The 15,817-nt window shown below is 40.7% G+C and overlaps 1 protein-coding gene across 1 annotated transcript in view; it reads right to left on the bottom strand.

Moving 5' to 3' along the window:
* NCAM2 (neural cell adhesion molecule 2) overlaps nucleotides 1-5,913 on the bottom strand; it is a 297,815-nt gene extending 291,902 nt beyond the window's left edge. The window contains exon 1 of the mRNA XM_086764093.1: nucleotides 5,796-5,913. Within this exon, the coding sequence (XP_086620219.1) occupies nucleotides 5,796-5,847 (52 nt within the window). The 5' untranslated portion in view covers nucleotides 5,848-5,913. The remainder of the gene's footprint in view (nucleotides 1-5,795) is intronic.
* Between the last annotated feature and the right edge of the window lie 9,904 nt (nucleotides 5,914-15,817).

Below are 15,817 nucleotides of genomic sequence, written 5' to 3'. Positions count from 1 at the left end.
TCTGCCAATTAGAATTTCTTAAATCATAACAGCAACATAAATGGACAATGGATTGTCCCATCTCCTGCTATTTCAAAAATGAAAGCTGTTTACCCTCCTGCCACTTCAAAAGATACTTTCACACACTCCACAGCTCCAAAACCCATTGAAGCCAACTAACTCCTGCTCAGTGTGGCAGTCTCTGGATTAGTGCAACCAACAGTGCTTCCACAGAGGTATTCAAACACAGGTTATTCAAAGGCTTAGGGGTTTTGTTAAACAAGGTTTTCTAAAACGTAGACTTGTGTATGAACATGTATTTTTTGTTTCCTTTCCATATATTTTTAAAGTAACTTTTAAATTTATTTCTTTTCCAGAACAAAAAGATTTCAATATCATAAGCTGTCCCCACAAATGTCAGATAGATGTCTCTCTTTATATATGTTCTTTTTTATGTGTCTCTCATTCTTTTCATTTAATAAAGACATAGATTGTGAGCTGATCTATCAGAGAGCAAATCAGAAAATGTCTTCTCCAATTAACGATGTCATCAGTCAAATTATAACAACTAATATAAAAACTTATTTTTGTTTTTTGACTAAGAATAGCTTGGTAGCTTTACTTTTGAAGAGACCTCAGTCAAGATGTTATAGCACAACGCAAGGCATCTGAAGAGTACCTTGCTATTTTAAATTAACTCTTTTCATTTTCCTATATCCTTTAAAAATACCCAAATCCATACAATCACAGTACTAAGTGAAACTGAGCTACGAAAGCAATAAAAAGATTTTGTGAAAAAATCCAGAATGATGTTACTGAAGTTGGACATCCTCAGATTCTTGAGGTAACAGCAAGTACTGTTCTGAATGCTCTACTTAATATTAAAATTTTTTTTGAGTTTTAAACTAGTTTAAAAAAAATTGAACTTTTACAGTCAAATAACTAAACTAGAAAATAGTTTCCCACTACGGTGGGAAAAAAAGGAGGAGATTTGACATAATTACTAGGTCAGAATTAGGCCATGATTGATTAGGTCAAAATACAAAGTGATTATAAGATATATTAAATACTAATAGGCCTGGATCTAGTTCAGACTCCAATGAGCCTTCAGATTTGAATACATCAGGATGTCCTTAAGTTTTTTCTCATCTCTCTCCCATTTCTGAATTTCAAGAGACATCAAAAATAAAATTCAAATTACCTGTGACATGTAAAACCTCAGGATATGCTTCATCAAGTATATTGCCCCTATTTTATAAAAAAAAAAAAGTGTGTGCTAAAAAACAAACAAACAAAACCCCAAATAAAACATGTGACATGAATTAGTTGGTATAGACTGTCTAAAATACAAATGCCAGTTATTATGCGGATTCTTTATCGGGAGAAGTCTGTCCTACTCTTCCGATAACGGATTTTCAACTTACAGACACAAATTACAGTACAGTTAAAACACGTTTCCCAAAATGTCATATTAACTTGACTCAGTTGTGCCGGAATCAAATGGCATGTGCTGAATGTAACTGAGGGATTACTGGAGTAAATTGGAAGAAAATCAGTAAGTAAACATTAATCACTTGGGAAAGGTGCCTCAAAGAAAAGGTCAACTAAAAGGCAAATAAATACAGTATTTTTTCCTCAAAATACTTGTTGAAAAAGAAGGCCATGAAAGGCAAATCACACATAAACTGGTCATAACACTCCAATAATATTCCCATAGATAATGTTACCTAAATAAATACATGAACTGTGCTGTAAGAGAAGACGACAATGTCCAAATGATGCTATACAACCTCTCAGAAAAGACTTCGAAGCTTTATCTCTGTGACTTTATCTTTCATATATTTTATGATTTACAGTCACTGCAAAGGATAAAAATATTTCTAACTCCATATTGAATAGGAATGCATAAAACCAAACTCTACATATTTCTCAACCATCCATTCTTAAGCCAGTCTTTTAGAATATCTCATCAGTCAAGGTTTATTTCCAGGCAGATGTTCTGATTTAACTCTTCACCTGAAGAGGACTTACATAGGCTAAAGCAGCAAATCAAACACTACTTTTTGTCTGATTTTTTTTTTTTTCAAGAGTGGAAAGGAAAGGAGAAGGTAGTAGATGTATTTTAATCTTAATGCAGCTGTATAAATCAAGTGGTAGCAGAAAACAATGGCTAGCTGAAGTCTCAGGATGTGTGTCAGATTTCAGTATACAAGTGGAAAAAAAAAAAATTAGTTCCACTTAATCCAGTAGACAAATTCATTGATTTCAAAAATTCCAAATTTCATGGATTCCCCAAGCAAAAAGCACAAAGAAACAGGATTCTAGAAAGTGACTGCACTGTGGTGAGTAAGACGCACATGCTGGCATCTCTTTTGGGGGATGTTCCTTATTAACAAATAGTCACTTATAAGCACTCGTAAAAAGAAACTCTTCAGGAAAAAAAAAAACCAAAAACAAAAACCAAAAAACCAAACTCAGTACCAAAGCAGTGAAAAGAGTAAACTTAAAGCACAATGATTGAACAAGTACTCATTCCTATGAATCTCTGATACGAGCACAAAAAAAAAAAAAAAAATAAATTCTACATGCAAAACGTTTTGTATTGCAACTTAACAAAAAATTGCTAACCTAGAGAAAGGTGTATTATGTGGAGGGATAAAAGAAATAGGATTTTGCCATCTGGGAATACATCCATTTCATCTACTTTAAGTCGGTGTCCCCAGACACTGATAAAGAACAATGAAGCCTTCTCTTCTGAGTATTGTATCACTACAAACGTCAAAAAGTAGATTTACAGAGAGGAGACTATTTTGTTGGTTTGGGTTGTGGGGTGTGTGTTTTGTTTTTGATTAAAGTAAAGCTAACTAACTTGGGTCTTTCACTCTGGATTAATTGTCTGGGCAGCTTTGAAAGGTTAAGAAAAATATCCTTTTGTTTTAGCGTAATAACACTGCCAGTTAAACTCCTCCCTTGTGATGAAATTAGGAGACAGAATATTTGGCCCTGGTAGATAATTATGACATTCATAAGCTCTTAACTTGAGGGGTTGGGGGAGGGGCTCACTGTCTGTTACTTGTTTTCAAACTGCTCTGATTTTCTGAAAGAGAACAAACAGACCACAGTTCCCTCTCCCCAGGCTTTAACACCAGCTCTTCCCAAAGAAAAAGCTTCAGTCACTCTTCATGAAATCTATTGCAGCTATACTCTCAGAAACATAAATTCTCAACCTATGACTTCCGATATTTCCAAAGCAAGTGTTCAAAATCTAGTTACTGGCTTTTTTTCACACTCTCCTCTGTCTCTGCTTAAACATGTAAAAAATCATAAACCATCATTTAATACTTGGATAACACTGGTTTTCGGGAAAAAAAAATCCTCACAAACACCACAACCTTCAGTTGATGATGTGTTCGCCGCCACTGCATTCCCAAACGAAGATGAATCCCAAGCGTTTTTGGAATAGTCTCTCAAATGATTTTAATCTCTTCAAGAAATTCTCAAGATTACTTCAAGGAGGTGTCAAAAAAAAAAAAAAAGAAAAAACCCCCCAAAACTGCACAATAAATCCCCCACCACAGCGACGCTTATTAAAATAACAATAATATTTTGTTTAAAAAAGTCACTGTAGAATGTTCTTCTCCCCTAGCAACCTAAATGGGAATATTTTCCAGATGTAGATGTTTTCCCACTCCCATTTACTATCCCCTGCTGTGGACTGAGGCTGCGTATTCCTGCTATTTCTACAGCCAATTCAAAAAACCTCAGTCTTCCCCTCCACGTCAATACAGTTAACTCCTTTCGCAAAAAAAAAAAAAAAAAAAAAAGCTGAGACTAATAACAACTTACTATTAGTATCATATTTATTCAGCTTTCTTCCTTGTCTTTCCATCTCCCCCTCATATCTGCATGTTATTTTTTTTTTAAACTCGGCTCAATAGCACCTAGAATTTCACTCCATTATTTATCTCCTGACATCCGTGACAGTAAGACACCCAAACTATCGAATTCTCCTACGCAGCACCGCCCGTACTTCACAAACGGGCTTTCCACCATCGTTCCTCCGTCGGAGGGTGCACAGACCGCATCTCCGCACGCCTTACACCCGGGCAGACCAAGGCAAAGCCCGCAGGAAGCTTCCCCGTTGCGCCCCCCCCCCTCCTCCTCCTCTGCCGTCCCGGGGCCGGCCGTGCCGAAAAGCCCCCGGACGCTCCCGAGCCGCTGCTAACGGGGGGGGGACCCCACGCCTCTGCACAGAAATCGAGGGCACCCAGCGGTTCCGTGCCACTCGCCGCCCAAGCAAAACGGCTGCAGGGGGTGAGGTTCCGCCAAAAACGCAGCCAAGGAGATCTTCAGAGCTGCAGCCTCAACACCTCGAGGCGCAATGTCCCCCCACACGCACACTCCCACCCCCCCTTTCTCAAGCGCAACCGATCTCATGCCCCCCCTCAAGACACCGCGCAGCCTCCGGGTGAGACATTCGGGCCTGCGGCTGCCTGCGCCCACCCACTCCCGCCGAGCCCCTCGGGGCCCGCAGCGGAAACGAAAGGAGGGGGGGGAAGAGGGGGACGGGTTGGGAGGTACGAGGGGGGGCGGGGAGGCTCAGCCGCCCCCGTCCCGGCGCGCGGGGCTCCGCGCGGCCGCCGCCGTGGAGCTCTGCCGCCCCCTGCTGCAAGACGGCGGCACCGGGGGCCCGGGCCGGTCCCCGCCGCTCCCACGCCTCCCCTCACACCCAGGTGAGCTTATTTTTTTTCCCCGGTTTTTTTTTTTTTTCCCCCTCTAAAACCTCCTTAAAAAGGCCTCGAGCAGCGCTCTCCGGCACCTCGCAGAGGGCACCCCAGCGGCGACCCTCCGCGGGGCTCAGCACCCCGATTCAGCCCCGCACGAACGGCAGAAACTTGCCCGAGCACTTCCCAAAACACCGCCATCACCCCTCACCGCCGCGCTCCCCTCCCCGCCTCCTAAAGTAGCATGAATTCTCAAGAAACCACACTGGTGGCACACAAAAATAAATAAATATATAAAAATTTCAACCCCCTCAAAAAAAAAAAAAAAATCCTCGAGCCGCGCCACAGCCCCCCAGTCTGACGAAGCGCTGCGTACCCGCACACGCCCGCGGGCAGGAGGCGGACAGCGCCCAGCGGCGCGCACCCAGCGCGCCCCGTCCCCGCACACACCTGCCTCCGCCGCGCTATTTCATAAAAAAAAAAAAAAAAAAAAAAAAAAAAAAAAGTCTCTGCATCCGCGCATACGCCTGCGGCTGTGCCACCCGCCACCCCGCGAGCTGGAGGTGTCGGTACCCCCGCGGAGGGAGGGGAGCGGTTTTCGGGAGAGGAACCCCAAGAGACAGACTCCCGGTCAGGTTTCTCACCGGCTCTACCGGGAACACTTCTCCCTCTCCTAAAAACAGAGCCCACGCTGCCTTCCCCTCCGGCAGACGCATATTTTAAAGCGCGATGCTCGACAGATACATTTTTTTTTTAATCACTTGATCTCCCTCTCACATTTACCACCCCCCAAAAAAAGGCGAAACCCCACGCAAGGCAGCTAAGCGCACTTAGCACCTTTCAGCTTTTTTTTTTTTTTCTCCTCGTAAATTATTCCGCTCCCCGCTTTGAAGACTTCCACAAAAAAGGAGGGGGAGATATATGAAGCAAGTTTTAGGTCCTTTGTTAATTTGGTTTCAGGGTGATACATTCCTTTATTTTATTTCTCCATTGCTTTTCCGTTTACATGCCAACCTGAGCGAGCAGACAATATAGACAAGAATAATAATTAAAAAAAAAAAAAAAAAAAAAAGGCAGCAGCCCCGCTCCTACCTTGCCCGCTACTGAGGAGCAATCCGAGCAGGTAGAGAGGCAGGAGGCTCATGTTCGGCAGCTGGCGCCGGTGGACACTTCCGAGCCGGAGGTGCTGGAGCGGAGCAGCCCAGCCAAACCCCGCACCCTCCCAGCGCCGCTCGCCCAGTGGCGCCCAGCACCGCCCCGCGCCGCACTATATCGGGGAGGCAGCTCCCGCCGCGCAGGAGGCGGGTACACGGCGGCCCGCGCGGATCCCTCCGCGCTTCACGGAGTCGGTGAGCGGCTGTGGAGGCTGATCCTTCCGCCGCTGGCAGAGGCGGACGGTGGCGCGGAGCTTTCCTCACTCCCCGCCCGCAGGGATGACATCTCCCCCGTCTCGCCGCCCCGGCCCCTCGGAACCTATAGTTCCCACGCCGCCGCTGGCGGGGAGACGGAGGCACGGCGGCGGCTGGACGGAGCAGCCGGCCGGGAAGGGAGAGCCGGGAGCGGCTGGCGCCCCCTTACCCACCCCCCACCCTCCGGTAACGCGGGACCGCTGTGAATCCCGCGGAGCGGTGCGTCTTTAACTAACCGCGCTGAACCCGACCTACTCATTTAGCTGTCTAGGAATTCACTTGTCTTGACTTTTGTCCTTAGTACGGAGGGGAGCAATGCCTCCGCATTTTGTGACTGCATGAAATAAAACTGATACAAAATAAATTGCTTACCTTTTTGATGCCTCACGGCTGTGTCACTGAGGATCTTGGTATGTAAGGAAGAAAAAAAACCTGCTCTGAAGTGATGAAGTGGAGTTTTGTCCAGCTTGACTTTGAAGAGGTAATTTTTTTTGTGTGTGTGTTAATTAAGCTATGGTCTCCAAAGCAGCTTCTATTAATTTGTCACCTTAGCACCTGTATGATACATGAAAGGAGACAGAAGTGGATTTATATTAATGTGAAGCAGGAGTGATAGTAGTTAATAAAAGATTAATCCAAATTAACACATCCCTAATGGTTTTGTCCAACCCTCCTTTTGCCCTTTTCAAGAAGATTTGGGTTTTGTGGAGGAGGAAGGAAGACAAAGTCCCTTTACAGAAAACTGATAAAAATGACACAATCAGTATTTTCAGCTTGACTCTTACCGCACAACAGTCTTACAAGATTATGAAATACAGAAGGAAGAAATTACATAGTGAGAGCTTGCTGAGATCAACAAGAACGGTGATAAAACGGAGTCTTTCCTCAGAAAATGATGTTCTAGGACGCTTGGGAACGTGTACAGAAACTGCTGGTAGAGGGGAGAGCCAGAGCTCTGTGCCATTGGTTGGTTAATCTGCGCCACATAAATCAGAACCTTACTGCTCAACTACACACCACGTGGCCCTGCTCTTGAAACTAAGGATTTTTGTAACCTAGTATAAAACGAACAGATTCATTTTCATGTGCATCTAAGTGGGCATGGAACTGTTAATTCCTCATGCAGTTTTGAAAATCCAAAATAGGGCAGCTTTAGCAAAGCCTTTTAGGTGAGAACTGGATTTATATTTAGGAGCCATACTGCTCCCAAATATTGGGAGAGATGCCTAATTGCAGAAAATTTTGGCTGAGGCCTTTAGCGCGGGTTCAGGAAAGCTCAACATAAGTATTTCAGTGAAGGAGTTTTCCCAGGTAAGAAGGTTCCATCATCCCCAGTACCCAGCTACAGAAACAGGGATCATTAATAGATCAAAACAGAAAGATGAAAAAAAACAAATGTTAGATTAAAAACCTCAAAAGAAAAATAATTATAAATATTACTGTGCAAAAAGCAAGGAACCCTCACTATGCAGTGGATAGGATGCCAAATTCATCAAAGTTATCTATAGTTTTAACGTTTGGAGCATTACCATCCAGCAGAAGTGGAATAAATAGAGAAGATAAACAGTATTAATAAATAAAACTAAATAACTTTTATGCATACCTTAACATCTATTATAGTCTCCTTTAAATAAGGGCTAAAAGTAGTACAGAAGTACCTTGATCTTCACAGGTGCAAGGATTGAAATCCATGTACAGCAGACACCCCGCCAAGACACAGTACAGAAGAACATAGAAGTCTCTTCCCCACAAAAACTAAACCTCATAGAAAGAATGCTACTATCCCATGTTTGCTTATTTTAGATTGTGAACACGATGAGAATTTCACCCGTGTCAGATCCAAGTGGCCAGTCTTTGGTCCTTGGAAATGGCATGAGGATGCTCTGCTTCCAAGCAGGATTCCTTGCCCTGAGAAGTCTGCCTAGTTACTTGTCTGCATCAGTGAATGCAGCCCACCATGTGGGCTGTCCACACCGTGTTGCTGCAGGATTTGGAGAAATATGGGTTTAGTCCAGCTTCTCAAGGAAAAGGAAAACCTCTCTGCTCTTTGTTTCTCTGAAGGAATGGAGTAACCACAACAAACGATGGACATAAATTGCGAAGATAATCACATTCTTGTAGTACTACTGTAAAATACAGAGACTTCAATGAAGGAAGAGGCAGCAGCTGGTTTGTCCCTCAGTAGACATGTAGCTCCAAGTACTCTGTCACATGTACCACCTAAAGGGTATATGCACAGACCCTGAGACCAAGCAGTGGAAGGATGGAGAGGAGAGGGAAAAGTGCGTAAGTATGCAGGGCTTCTTAGTTTTTGCTGCATATGGAACAATTTTTTTTTTCTTACAAAAGAAAGATCTGTTAAAAAGCATGTCATGGTGAATCACAACAGCATAACACACTGAGGTCACATAAATAGAGATTAGAAAGGCACAGAAAAAGTGTGCAGCTTTTCTGCCATCTGTATATTACTTTCGATGTTTCTGCCTGTCCAGAGGGACTGGATAAGCTTGAGAAGTGGGCCCATGCAAACCTCATGAGGTTCAACAAAGTCTGCACATGCGTCAGGGCAACTCCCAGTGTCAATACAGGCTGGGAGATGAAGACATTGGAAGTAGCCCAATGTCTTAAATGGGCTTTATCTGAAAGTTGAGGGTACTGGTGGATGAGAAGCTCAACATGATCTGGCAATGGGTGCTTGCAGCCCAGAAAGCCAACCACTTTCTGGGCTGCATCAAAAGAAGCGTGGTCAGCAGGTCGAGGGAGGTGATTCTCCCCCTCTACTCCGCTCTGGTGAGACCTCACCTGGAGTACTGTGTCCAGTTCTGGAGCCCCCAACATAAGAAGGACATGGACCAGTTGGAGAAGGTCCAGAGGAGGGCCACAAAGATGATAAAAGGGCTGGAGCACCTCTCTTATGAGGACAGGCTGAGAGAGTTGGGGCTGTTCAGCCTGGAAAAGAGGAGGCTCTGGGGAGACCTTATGGTGGCCTTCCAGTACCTAAAGGGGGCCTGTAAGGCAGATGAGGAGAAACTTTTTAGCAGGGCCTGTTTTGATAGGACGAGGGGTAATGGTTTTACATTGAAAGAGGGTAGATTCAGGCTAAAGATAAGGAAGAATTTTTTCTTTACACTCAGGGTGGTAGAACACTGGAACAGGTTGCCCAGAGAGGTGGTGGATGCCCCATCCCTGGAAACATTCAGGGCCAGGTTGTATGGGGCTCTGAGCAACCTGATCTAGTTGAAGGTGTCCCTGCTTCTTTCAAGGGGGTTGGACTAGATGACCTTTAAAGGTCCCTTCCCACCCAAACTATTATATGATTCTATGAACCAAAAGATTAGCATTTCAAAGTGCTGTAAAATACCAATCAGTATCAGTAACAACACACCTGTTGTGTTTGCCATTCTTTGGCTAATGGCATTTTTCTTTAAAGAGGGCTCTCTTTACTGGAGGGGAAGCCTGGTGGGAAGTTTACTTGTTGTACTTAGACTAGGGAGTTAGAAAACATGATTTCTGGATAATATCACATGCATGACAAACATGCTGCAGAAAACAAACACATTTTTATGCTCTGTAAGTTTTAAAAATCACACCAGAAATAAACCAGTAAGTATTATCCCCTGTGAACGGCCAAGAGGTGCAACATCAAGAAGTATAGTAATCATTCTGTTGGGGCAGTTATTCCAAAGATGGGGAAATCAACTTTGATAGGTTTTCAAAGCAATTAAAATACAACTCCAGTGACTGAAAAGACTTCCTGGAAAAATCTCAGGGGAAAAGAAGGAAAATATTACCTAATATTGCATACATGTTTGATTAGTACCTTAGATCTTTTGTGATACCATACTTAGAAACTAAGTGGATATATCTCCAAGTTCCCTGTCTTTTATCTGACACACAATAGCCTCCAGCTTTCACAACTGTGCTGTCATATGCATCTTTTCTCCTACAAAGTGTTACTACCTGTGAGGTTAGCAAAAAGGCGGAAGAATTAGTTTTCCCACGTTACTTACTTTTTTCACTCAGTGAGATTGTTTATGCAGTACCCTATCAGCTGGTATGAACAAAAGTGGCAAAATTAGGCTCTTGCAACAGAACCACTTCAAGCTATCGGCACTGCACTTAAGTCAGTTTACAAGAACTGAGGATCTGTAAACTTGCTGTGACTGAACTTGTTTGTAAAGAAGCATCTCCATGGTGTTTTTGCAAGGATTACTTTGTTTTTAAATGGATTGATGATTGCATGTTCAATGCAAATGTAATTAAATACAGAAACTTAAATCGTGTTCATGATTTCATAATGGGTGTTTATACTGAAATACTTGTTTCCCTGGGGTCACCCAACTTGCCAAGAGATCCAGCTGGATTTGCTCACTTGTCTTACATAAACTGAAATGTTAAGCAAGTACCTTAAAATTAGCTGAGCATTTTAGGGGAACTTATGATAATAGCCCAGTTACAAAGGAAGCTCAGAGAGATCGTGTGTCTAGACACAGCTGGTGAAGAGTTGCAAGGAAATCGGCATATCCTAGAGCAATTATCAAATAGTTTGGAGACAGGAAATGAGAGAGAAAAGGAAAAAAAGAAAAGAGAAAATACTCCTTGCAAACCCAGTATCTTGCACTTGCAAGAAAATGCCTTCTGCAGACAGGGTAATTTTAAGAGGTGCTGATGAACCAAATTGCTGATCATCTTCAAAGTGAGTAATTATCCCAAATAGGATGCTTTCCTATGAACATTGAAAACACAATTAAAGTGGCACTAAGATAAATTATACAACAGTGAACAACAGCATTATTGTGTTGAGGAAGTGGTGCACAATAAACAAAAGATAGTTTCACAAATGTTTGCACCACTATTATGTTTCAAGTTCTTAACATCTTACAGAGATGTTCATAAAGATCTAAAATTACCGTTGTTTTGAATTAACATTTTATGAAGTAGAGTCAAAAACATTCTTTCCAGTCTGTTTCAACTAGCTTTAAATAAAGAACTCTCCTTCCAGTTAGAAAAACTTTAAAGAATCTTGAAAGTATTCAGATACTAAGAAGAGACTAGTGGATTTTTTGTAGAGAGGATTATTTCTTGTATCATTTCTGGACCTGAATAATGACAAGGACATGTGTAAAATAATTTTGTCCAGGTAATGACTGCCTAATATTTGAAGATAACAAGGTTACTTGAAGTGCAGTGTGCTGATTTGATTACAATATAAAATATTGTGCTGACAAAAGAAATCAATAAGCTGAATTGATATGACTGAAGGAAGCATTGTATGCTTCTGTGTCTAGTGCAGCAAAAGTAGCATTTGAGAGATGAGACAAGGTAAGTTGTCTGAACTCTAAAGACAGATTTTCATATCTTCCAGGTTACCATGTTTCTAGACGTGTGACTCTATTCCTGTTTTCAGATCAGTCACTCAAAAATCATGAACTCGCAACAGTTATTATCCTATCACTATCAGCTTCAGATATTTGGGCAGGTTTATGGACACATTGATTATTTTACCTGAGAATGAAACTGCCAATGTTAAGGTGCTCCAGCTCAAATATAACTGCCATTCAGCAACATGGCAGTTGTGTACTTTACCTTTTTTATGGGCTGCTTATGAACGCCCTCACACACCTTTTTTTTTTTTTTTCATGATAGCACTCTTCTTTCCTATTACTTAGCAGTGTTTTATTCTGTACAATTTCCAGAGCAAATATTTTTAATTTTATTTTTGTTTTTTTTTTATTTTTTAAATCTGGGAATACTGTAGATGTTGCCAAACAATGTAACACCTGCTTTTCGTTACTGAAGCCCCACCAGCCTTTTGTTGCCATCTCTTAGATAGAAAGTATTCCTCCATGAACTGTATTACCAGATCATGATTTAGTGCAATATCAGTTAAGTTAATTGAAGGAACTCTCAAGAATACTTTATTACTGCAGTACTGAAAAAGAGACAAGATTTGCTGGCCTTAGCCAAGATGTGCAGAAGTTATTTCAGCTTGTGGAACAGCAAAGAATGGTTGCTACATGGTGGGAATTTGAAGACCAGTTGTTTTTAAAGTGGTCGTGTGTGCAAAACATAGACCTTTCTCAGCTGCTGTTCTGTGGCTGTGAAACTTATTCCCTGATGTTCTTTGAATCACGATGAATTCCAGAGATGTTCAGAACAAAATGAAAATCACACTTATGCAGCCATCCACACTTTCATTAACAGCAAAGACTGAAAAAGTACAAAACCCAGACCAAAGAAAGAAAAATTATCTATAGAATACAAAACTAGACATAAAATGAAAATTATGAAGTTTATGGATACCTTTGGGTTATAGTTCTATACTGTGATGCTAAAGATGTTGCACATTTTAAGTGCTGCCTGGATTAAATAGAGTATCTGGGATTCAGAGCCGTCCGACTACCCAGATCCACATTGCTGTCCCAGTTTTCATTGGAACTGGGTAAATGTTGACTTAAACATGATACAAGTGAGCAAAGAGGTACGGTGGCTGATATGAGGGATATCAACAGACAGTGAAACCTTTACGGAGGACTAAGAAATAAGTCTTTATATACATAAATAAGGTTGGAGGAAAGGGAACACACCTAATTTTGAGTACATTGATTTCTCCAAGTGCTCAGAGAACTGTGTCCACATCTCCAATTCTCAATGTGGAGGAAAGGTCATGATGAAAGTGTTCAGCTGTGTATTCAGGAAGAGATTGTTGACTGAACAATTATGGAAAATTCAAAAGAATGTGGATTTTTAACTCCAGACTCTTATAAAGGCATGTGATCTAAACCCCATAGTTTATACGAACACTTATGTTTTAGTTTAACTTCAGACCTACAACTTTAAAAGTTCTTATTCATGAGGAGATATCTGCTCCTTTACCGAGATATTCTGAGTTCTTAGTGTCTTCTGGCATCTTGATACAGCAAGCAGTTTCAAAGGTTAGCCATGTCAGTTACACAACACTTTCTTTCATTAGTTTTAAATTTGATGAGTTTTGAAAGATAAGAGTTCTCAGTTTAGTTTCTCTAAAGGCTGTACTATAAGGATAAATATCCTCCTATATCTTTTCTGAATAGAGTGATCCCAATTTATTATCTTACCTGCTTTTCTTCCTGTCTTTCTAATACATTTTTTTTTTTTTGTTATAAATCAATGCCTGTTACAACTCTTAGCAAGGCAAGGAATTAAGCACAGTACTACACATGAGAATGAACTCCTGATTTATAGTGAATTATTTTTACACCCACAGGTAGTGTTTTCTTGACAGTAACTACCTCGATAACCTTTCAGCTCATTTCAAAGACAGATTGCCATAGCACACATATCTTCCATAATTTTTTTTTAAATCATCTTTATGCAAAAAATTTAAATAAATTTCCAGAATCCTTAAGTAGAACAGGCAAATCACTTTTCATTGCTTTTTTGTTCAGATTTTCAATGTAAATAATGAATGCTTTCAAATAAATAACCATTAGAGTTGGCGAATGTCAGGGTGGTATGACATTTGTCTTAAAAAGGGGGAAAATTCTTGCAATGTTAAGCAAATCTATGTTATACAAGTGACATAGACACATAAAATAAGAATTTGCTTTGGAGACACGTAGTTTTATAGAGGTTTTTTTCAACCATTCAAAATTATTTTTTTTTTACCCACGTTAGCAGAGTGTAGTATATCAAAAGCAATAGTTACAGAGCAACATCTTGTAAAAATCCCTGAGCGAGCAAGAACTCACTTGAAAATATATTTAACTTAAAATAGGGAAGCAAACAGCCGATGGTACATAGATATGTTGGTGAGAATCATACTGAAATTAAACATATCTAAAATAATAATGGTTGGCTTTACAATGTATATGCCTATGTCTTTTTATGATTCATTTCTTGTGTGTAGATGTAGTTATAATTAAATAAAAGGGAGTGAAAAATAAAATTTGAAAGATACTTTTTACACCAACTTTAACAGAGTTAAAATTTGAATGCATTTTTTAAATTACATGAATAATTAATTTAATATGTTGGTTTAGAAGGGGTTGTATTTGCAAATATTACGACACAAGAAAACCTATTCCATAGATCTATGTGTAACAAGCTGAAAACTTGAGAGAAATCTAGCTGGGAAATAAACTTTAAAATATAAGAAGGCCAAAATTTTCCTAACTGTTTTATGTGGGTAGATCTCAACCTTATCAGAGCCTGAGTGGCCCTGTGAAATTATAAATATCTCTTTCTGCTGAAATATATGTAAAGTTAGGTCCTCAAAGATCTAGTTTCCAGGTGTTTCAATTCTATTTTCAGGTGCACAATGTCTATGCATATATTCAGGCTTTTTAAACTTGGACTGTTCAACAGTGATAGTTTATTTATGCTCCAGAACAACTGAAAGCACAGTAAATGAGACCAGTACTCAGAAATAAGCTCAGGTCATCCTCCTGGCAGTTTCTACTGTAATTCAGACCCAGCATTTAACAGTGTTTTTAAAATCATAAGAAACTTCTCTTACAACTCCATAGGTAGAGGGCTCTGAGTTCTAGATAAATTTTTTGAAAACAAAAAGAACATTTTAAAATCTCACTGTTGCCAGAGATAAAGCATGATGCTGCAGAATATTTACATTTCTGTAGAAAAAGCAAGATCATCAGGAAAACAAGCTAAGAAATCCTTTTCTTTTGCAACAACTGTGCCAATAACACTGATGAAATCATCAGTTATGTTTTTGACAAGCAATAGAAATCAGTGTACTGTATATATTGCTGTGCTGACTTCTACTTCATAGGAAAAAGAAAGGGCGGAGTGTTGGGAAGGATCAATATTTGTCAGAAGGAGAGTTAGAAAGGGAAAAATTATTATAGAAGGGTTTCAAAATTATTTTAAAAAATATGTTTCTTTAGGATTTTCTGTTTATTTAATTTAGCAACTCAGCAGAACAAAACCATAATCTGTAGAAAGAATTCGAAACTCTTTTAGTACTAAAGTGTTCCCTCTACTTGCAGAAATATAGGAGATCAAGGCCCAGTGAAGAGGTATGGAAATAAAGAGTACTACCTCCACGGCATTGTCTGCTTTGGAGTCAGGGTACTTACTGAAATAATTTTTTTTTTTTTTTGTACTTTGAGACTGTCTATGTTGGTGGAAAAGTTCATAAAGGATGACAAAGGAGGCACATTTGGAATGCTGGGTTCTCCAGTACAAGAGAGAAAGAGATGTGCTGGAGCGAGTCCAGTGCGGGGCCATGAGGATGATTAAGGGCTTGGAGCATCTGATATATGAGGGGAGGCTGAGAAAGCTGGGAGTATTCTGCCTGGAACAAAGAAAGTTTGGGAGATTTTATCAGTATGTAAAAATATGTGATGGAGGACAGGAAAGAAGGTGGAGCCAGACTCTTCTCAGTGATGCCAAGTGATGGGGCAAGAGACAGTGGGCAGACACTGAAATACAGGAAGCACAGTTTAAAAGTAAGATAAATCTCTTACTTTGAGGATGGTTCTCTAGAGAGGTTGTTGAGTCTCTGTCCTTGGGGATACTCTAAACCTGACTGAACACAGTACTGGTCAGCCTGCTTTGGCTGATTCTGCTTGGTCAGGGGTGTTTAACTAGAAGATCTTAGGAGATGCCTTCCTGCCTCAGTCCTTCTGTGATTCTGTGACTTGGTCGTATGATTCCTAAACTGCTAGAGAAAGAATTCTTCAAATCTTTCTGTAGTGTTTTCCT

Source organism: Chlamydotis macqueenii, chromosome 1 (assembly GCF_036417535.1).
Source record: "Chlamydotis macqueenii isolate bChlMac1 chromosome 1, bChlMac1.mat, whole genome shotgun sequence".
In the NCBI taxonomy this organism is placed as follows: Eukaryota; Metazoa; Chordata; class Aves; order Otidiformes; family Otididae; genus Chlamydotis; species Chlamydotis macqueenii.
This window is presented reverse-complemented; position numbering and strand designations above follow the sequence as displayed.